Source organism: Protobothrops mucrosquamatus, unplaced genomic scaffold, assembly GCF_001527695.2.
Source record: "Protobothrops mucrosquamatus isolate PMUCROS unplaced genomic scaffold, P.Mucros_1.0 scaffold756, whole genome shotgun sequence".
In the NCBI taxonomy this organism is placed as follows: domain Eukaryota; kingdom Metazoa; phylum Chordata; class Lepidosauria; order Squamata; family Viperidae; genus Protobothrops; species Protobothrops mucrosquamatus.
The window spans coordinates 271,934-278,727 of record NW_015387026.1 but is presented as its reverse complement, the minus strand read 5'-3'; the positions used below and the strand labels follow the sequence as shown (position 1 = coordinate 278,727).

Below are 6,794 nucleotides of genomic sequence, written 5' to 3'. Positions count from 1 at the left end.
TTATTATTATTATTATTATTATTATTATTATTATTATTATTATTATTATTATTATTAATTAATTAATCTTCTGACGAGCAAAGTCACTGGGGGGGGAGCCAGAATCACTTAACAACCATTGTTATACTAACTTCACAGCTGCGGTGATTTGCCTCACAAATAATAGCAAGAACGGTTGTAAAACGGGGCAAAACTCACTTAACAAACATCTCACTTAGCCACAGAAACGTTGGGATCGGTTGTGGTCGTAAGCCGAGGACCACCTGTGAAGAGTCTGGCGGGTTTTCTTTCCAAAACCGTCTCCCCCATTTGATCATTCCTGCTTCTCCTGCGCCCCAAACTTTTCCCTTCCCCTTGGTCCCCCCCCCTCCCCACAATGGGCACCCAGATTTCTCCTTAAAGACTTGCTGGTGGCGCCTCATGTATTCCAGAAATGGCATTTCAGAGGAAAGTTGATCTGCTGCCCCCAAATTCCTGTCTCCGGAGGAGATGATCGTCTTCTCTGGAAAAATAGTAAGTTCATGGAGAGGAGAGAGAGAGAGAGAGAGAGCGAGGGAAAGAGAGAAAGAGAGAGAGAGAGAGAGAGAGAGAGAGAGAGAGAGAGAGAGATGCCCATCCTTTCATCCTGTTTATCTCGGTCTCCAGATCTCCTCGTGGTGGGTTAAATTCAGGCATCTCCTTTCAGCCTGCACCCCTTCACCCAGCAAACCTGGGGGGCGAGGGGGGGGTTCCTTCTGCTTTCCTCCTGCCCCCTCTTCTGGACTGACCCCTCCTCTTCCTCCTCCAAAGGCGGAGTCAGTTTCCCCAGCGGTGTTTTAAGTCAGCCTCCGGGGCTTGTAAGGCAACTTGATCCCTTCATCAGAAGGCTGGATGCCGGTTAGTTGACACCGGGTGAGTTTCCTGTCCTTGCACAGGATCCCCCCCCCCTCCCGAGGTGAGATGACCTTGCACGGGGAGATTTGTTAGCAAAATGGGGAAGGGTCTCAGCTGTGGGCAGAGATGCCCACCGATCCCTTTTGCTCCCTTCCCGAACTCCAAAAGGGGAATCCGAAACAACATTGATCTTCGTCTCCTTTGCGGGGATGAGGGGTGGGTCTCCCTGGCAGAGACCTCGTAAATTTCTTTGGGGGTTGTGAGAAGGGGGACAGCGCATGGGAAGGGTCTTCCAGGGTCTGAAACTAGACCACCGTGACAAGGACTACTGTTCCTGAGGAGCTGAAATGGGGCTGGGAGGAGGACGTGGGGAGAGAACCGGGGGGGGGGGGTACGTGTGTGTGTGTCTCACACTGGGGTGGTGGGAAAGAGCAAAAGGCAATCTGGCAAAGAAATTGTGAGTTTTGTGGTGCGCGCCTTCCCTCCCACGGGAGGGAAAATATCCGGTCAATTGTACTTTTTTTTGTGGAGAGTTGAGGAAGGAAAGTAAAAAGTAGGTTGAGAAATGTGATTTATACGGTATCGGCTCCGTCCAAGCTTGTCCAATTTTGAAGACTTGTGGACTTCAGCTCCACGAATTCCCCAGCCAGTTGCGGGAGTTGAAGTCCACAAGTCTTCAAAATCGCCAAGGTTGCGCACACGCACACCCCCTTGGCTTAAGCTTTCCCCTCATTTCTGTGACCAAATGTCCTTGGTCCTTTCCTGCTTCGTCCTGTTTAGTATGGTCTCCTCCTGTCCACTCAAAGGGGTGGACAATTGGGGATGAGAGTTGGGGGCTGAGGATTGCTGCTGTATTAAGCCATGCCCCCTCCCCTTATAGGGCCAGCAGTCTTCCAGGAGCTACGTGGGCTTTATGGAGTACTTAGCTGAGACAGAGACGGGAGAATGTAAGTAAAAAGTTAGGAGTTGGGACCACACTGTTCTTCTGCCTCCAAAATGGCATCCTCAGTCTCTTCTCTCCTTTCTTCTTGGAACGGTTTCATTCTTTCTCTTCCTCCCATCTCAGGCTCCCCCAATTCCAGCACCATGGACGCCCGGCCGCTGTTCCAAACCTTGCTGACGCTGACCGAGGACAACGTGGCTTTCTTCCAGAACGTCCCCACCGAGACAGGTCAACGCTTCCTGGCCACCTTCACCACCATCCGAGAACATGCCCGGAGCCTTGAGCCGATGCTGGACCACTTCTCCGCCGTCTACCACATCTTTGACCTGGACGAGCACACGCCGGCCAACGGCTACCGCAGCCTGGCCCAGACGGTGCGCTGCTGCGTGGCTCACATCATCCACAAAAGCCGCTACGTGGCCGCCAACCGCCGCAGCATCTTCTTCCGGACCAACCACAATTGCGCCGAACTGGAAGCGTACTGTGTGGCCTTGACCCAGCTCCGGGCCTTGGTCTACCTAGCCCAGCACCTGCTGACTCAGAACCGGCCCGGGTACCTCTTCAACCACGAGGATCGGGGCCTTTCGAGACAGTTTCTCCAGGAATACATGACGATGCAGAAGGGCTGTTTTTACGGGCGCTGCATGGGCTTCCAGGTAAGGACCACCGAGGCAGCCATCTTGCAGAATTGGGGAGGTGAACTCTTTGGGAGGGAAGATCCAAGGGTTTTGCCTCTCTTTCTTTTAGAAGAAGTGTTTTTATTAGGATTATTGTAGGTAGCTAGGTTTGCGTCCCGTCTTTATTATTTTTACAAAGAAGGAGGCGAACATATCCAACAATCTTTGTTATCTTTACAAATAAGAATATTCTTTTTACAAATAACTCGAGGTGCCGAACATATCCAACACTGTGTGTTTTCCCCACACTAACAACACTGTCAGGTGGGCTGCACTGAGAGGGACTGGCCCAAAGTCCCCCAGCTGGTTTTACTTGCCTAAGACAACGCTAGAACTCACCATCTCCTGGTGATTGGCCCAAAGTCACCCAAGGAGCTTTCATGGCTCAGGTGGGACTAGAACTCCCAGTCGCCTGGTGATTGGCCCAAAGTCACCCAAGGAGCTTTCATGGCTCGGGTGGGACTAGAACTCACCATCGCCTGGTGATTGGCCCAAAGTCACCCAAGGAGCTTTCATGGCTCAGGAGGGACTAGAACTCACCATCGCCTGGTGATTGGCCCAAAGTCACCCAAGGAGCTTTCATGGCTCGGGTGGGACTAGAACTCACCATCGCCTGGCGATTGGCCCAAAGTCACCCAAGGAGCTTTCATGGCTCAGGTGGGACAAGAATTCACCATCGCCTGGTGATTGGCCCAAAGTCACCCAGCCGGCTTTCATAGCTAAGATGGAACTTGAACTCACCGTCTCCTGTTTTCTAACCTGGTGCCTTAACCCAGGGGTCCTCAACCTTGGCAACTTTAGGACTTGTGGACTTCAACTCCCAAAATTCCTCAGCCAGCTATGCTGGCTGAGGAATTCTGGGAGCTGAAGTCCGCAAGTCTTAAAGTTGCCAAGGTTGCGGACCCCTGGTCTAGTGGTTAAGACACCAGACTAGTTGAAGTCCCCAAGTCTGAAAGTTGCCAAAGTTGAGGACCCCTACCTTAACCACTAAAATACAAGTGAAAATAAAAATAGTGGGGAAATGGGAAAAAGGGGAGGAAAGGAAAAATGTAGGGCAAAGAAGGAAAGGGGGAAAAAAAACTTTGACTTCCAACTTTTTTCAGCGCAGTAAAATACAACATAGAATTGCAACCTCAGCTTTTTTACTCGACCACCTTAACAAGGACAAGCCATGTTTATTGCGACAGACTAGCTTAATCAGCAAAGCCTAAAATCAAAATGTTATATATTTTTTGCTGTCTCGAAACGCATCCCGAGGGATGAGTCCTATTTTTAGATACACACACACACACACACACACACAGAAATTGGCAAACCCAAAGAAATTTGCACTGTTCTTCCTTTCTTCCCGGCCTCTGAGCTGATCGCTTTAACCTAGTTTGGGGTTTAATCTCTTTGATCCCATCCCCAGATGGATTTCTTGGAGAAACTGGACATTACTTCCTTTCTGTTGATTCACTTTAGGTCGGGGGGGGGAGGTCTCCAACCTTGGCAACTTTACCGCTCGTGAACTTCAACTCCCAGAATTCCACGGCTGGCTGAGGAATTGTGGGAGTTGAAGTCCCCAGGTCGTAAAGTTGCCAAGATCGGAGAGCCCTGCTTTTTGGGGGGCATTTTCCTCCAGGAATGAGCTTCTAGTTTGTTCCTATTTTGGAACGCGCGCAAACATGAGACCGGTTGAGGAAATAAAGCAATTAGCTGAAATGGTTTGGCGGAGGGCAAAAAACATCCTGGGGAAGTCAGTTTATTTTAATATTTATTATTACTAGCTGTACCCGGCCTCGCGTTGCTGTGGCTCAGTCTGGTAAAAGCGTGTGTTGCTTTTACGTCCAACAGATGGCGCTGTTTTTCAAAAAAAAAGCATGTTTTTACCTGTCACAGGTGTGACATCTATATAATATAGGTATATAAAAACCCGCGCGTATTCGAATGCAACGTTTTGTCAAAATTTCAAAGCAATCGGTGAAGAACCTTCGGAGATTTAAGATTTTGAACAAACGGACATTTACGTTTTTATTTATATAGATTTGTTAAACAAATTTACGCAGCCGCCCAAGTCATACATAGTAATTCCGGGCGGGGTACGAAATTAAGTCATTGTTTCCTGGAGAGAAGAAATGCTTATCACTGAACGTTTAATTCGACAGCAGTGTTTTCTTACCCTTGGGCACTTTAAGAGGGCTGGACTTCAACTCCCAGAATTCCCCAGCCAGCCATGCTGGCTGGGGAATTCTGGGAGTTGAAGTCCAGTCCTCTTAAAGTGCCCAAGGTTGAGAAATCAGAGCTCTACAGACGTCAGAGCTCATGTTATTTCCTATCAGCGATGAATCTCCACCCCCCCAACACACACACACACACACACACACACAGCCTGAGTAGCTTCCCTATCAACCAGACGCAGCTCTGACCTTCCTGTTTAATTTTTTTTCCCCACTTTTCCCGGACCAGTTGCAGCCTTGACCAGCCGGCCCTGAATGGTCAGCCACATTCCTGCGTTTTACACACATACACACACACACAGACACACACACCTCCTGTCCCCAACACTTGCCTGTCACTCTTCAGCCTCGCTGCAGCATGTTGTTTGTGCGTTTGTGTGTCTTTTCTTCCCAGCTGAATTTGGAGCCAGCCCTGTCTCGCATCCGATCCGGCGTCCTGGCTGGTAGAAAATGTCAAAAGGGGCTTTGGGGTTTCTTTGTCCGGCTAAACGGCACCGTATCCAGTGGGATTCAAATAGGAGAACAACCGGTTCTCTGTGTGGATGCCGCTTCTGGAAGTCCATTCTGGGCCTGGGCAACAAAAAATTAGCTACCGGTTCTGCCGAAGTGGTGGGAACTGGCTGAATCCCACCACAGGGAGGGAGGGAGGGAGGGAGGGAGGGAAGGAAGGAAGGAAGGAAGGAAGGAAGGAAGGAAGGAAGGAAGGAAGGAAGGAAGGAAGGAAGGAATGGTGGGATTCAAATAGGTGAACAACCGGTTCTCTGTGTGGATGCCACTTCCGAAAGTCCATTCTGGGCCTGGGCAACAAAAAATTAGCTAACGGTTCTGCCGAAGTGGTGGGAACCAGCTGAATCCCACCACAGGGAGGGAAGGAAGGAAGGAAGGGAGGGAGGAAGGAAGGAAGGAAGGAAGGAAGGAAGGAAGGAAGGAAGGAGTGGTGGGATTCAAATAGGTGAACAACCGGTTCTCTGTGTGGATGCCGCTTCTGGAAGTCCATTCTGGGCCCGGGCAACAAAAAATTAGCTACCGGTTCTCCCGAACTGGTGCGAACCGGCTGAATCCCACCACTGACTGTATCCCTCCAAAAGGAATCAATCTGTTGCTGGTTGTTTTAGTCCAGCTGGGAGGGAAGAAAAGACTTCAAAGATCGATCAGTTCCTGTCTACAAATAGTCCTCAACTTACAACCGTTCATTTAATGACCGTTTGAAATTACAACAGCGCTGGAAAAAGCAACTTACGACCCTTTTTTTTTTACACTGATGACCACGGGGATGCTGGGTGAAAAATGGTCATAAAGCTCTTTTTTTCAGTGCCGTTGTAACTTTGAAGGGTCCTGAAAGAAAAAGTTGTAAGTCAAGAATTACTATTATTTCAGGAATAAATCAATGCGTTATTTATTTATTGCCGGGGAACAAGATCCAGGGACACTCTGAACAAACGGAGCTATCCGGTTGCTTCTGCTCTTTGCAGTTGTGGTGACATACAGACAACAACACATATGTGTTCCTACCCTTTGTGTCCCAATTGGTGTGCACTTGAGGGCCTTAAGGCAGCACGACAGAACACGATGTTGCTAGTTCCTGGGCAAGATCTGTTTGATTTGTACACATTTTAATCTTGTATTTTACAGTTTCAATTTTACGGCATACGCCGTACTTTGCCTTCTTTTAATTGATATGCTTCAGACGCGAATAAATAAATAAAAGAAGTACATTCAGCTCTCTGGCTTGGAGCTGTTGGCAGGCTGGGTTCAAGTGTCAGGGAAAAAAAAAGTAGGATTGCTCACCACTTCTCCTGTCCAATTCTTGATCCTGCAGTTTGCTCCTTCGATCCGGCCTTTTCTGCAGACCATCGCCATCAGCCTGGTCTCCTTTGGGGAGAATTACAAACGGAACATCTCCGGCATCGGTGAGTATCAGGACTCAGGTACACCCTACCGTAAAGAGTTACGTGATGGTTGTGCTGCCCTTGCTGATCCATTCCTTCCCCTAATGTGGGAATTTCTCTGGATATAATCAGGCAGGAAGCTTTTTTGATCTCTCTCTCCTTCCTTCCTTCCTTCCTTCCTTCCTTCCTTCCT

The 6,794-nt window shown here is 49.0% G+C and overlaps 1 protein-coding gene across 1 annotated transcript in view; it reads left to right on the top strand.

Moving 5' to 3' along the window:
• Positions 1–870: 870 nt before the first annotated feature.
• Positions 871–6,794, top strand: part of LIPE (lipase E, hormone sensitive type) — an 18,767-nt gene continuing 12,843 nt past the window's right edge. The window contains 4 exon segments of the mRNA XM_029284599.1: positions 871–876; positions 1,754–1,820; positions 1,940–2,472; positions 6,532–6,652. Of these exon segments, the coding sequence (XP_029140432.1) occupies positions 871–876; positions 1,754–1,820; positions 1,940–2,472; positions 6,532–6,652 (727 nt within the window).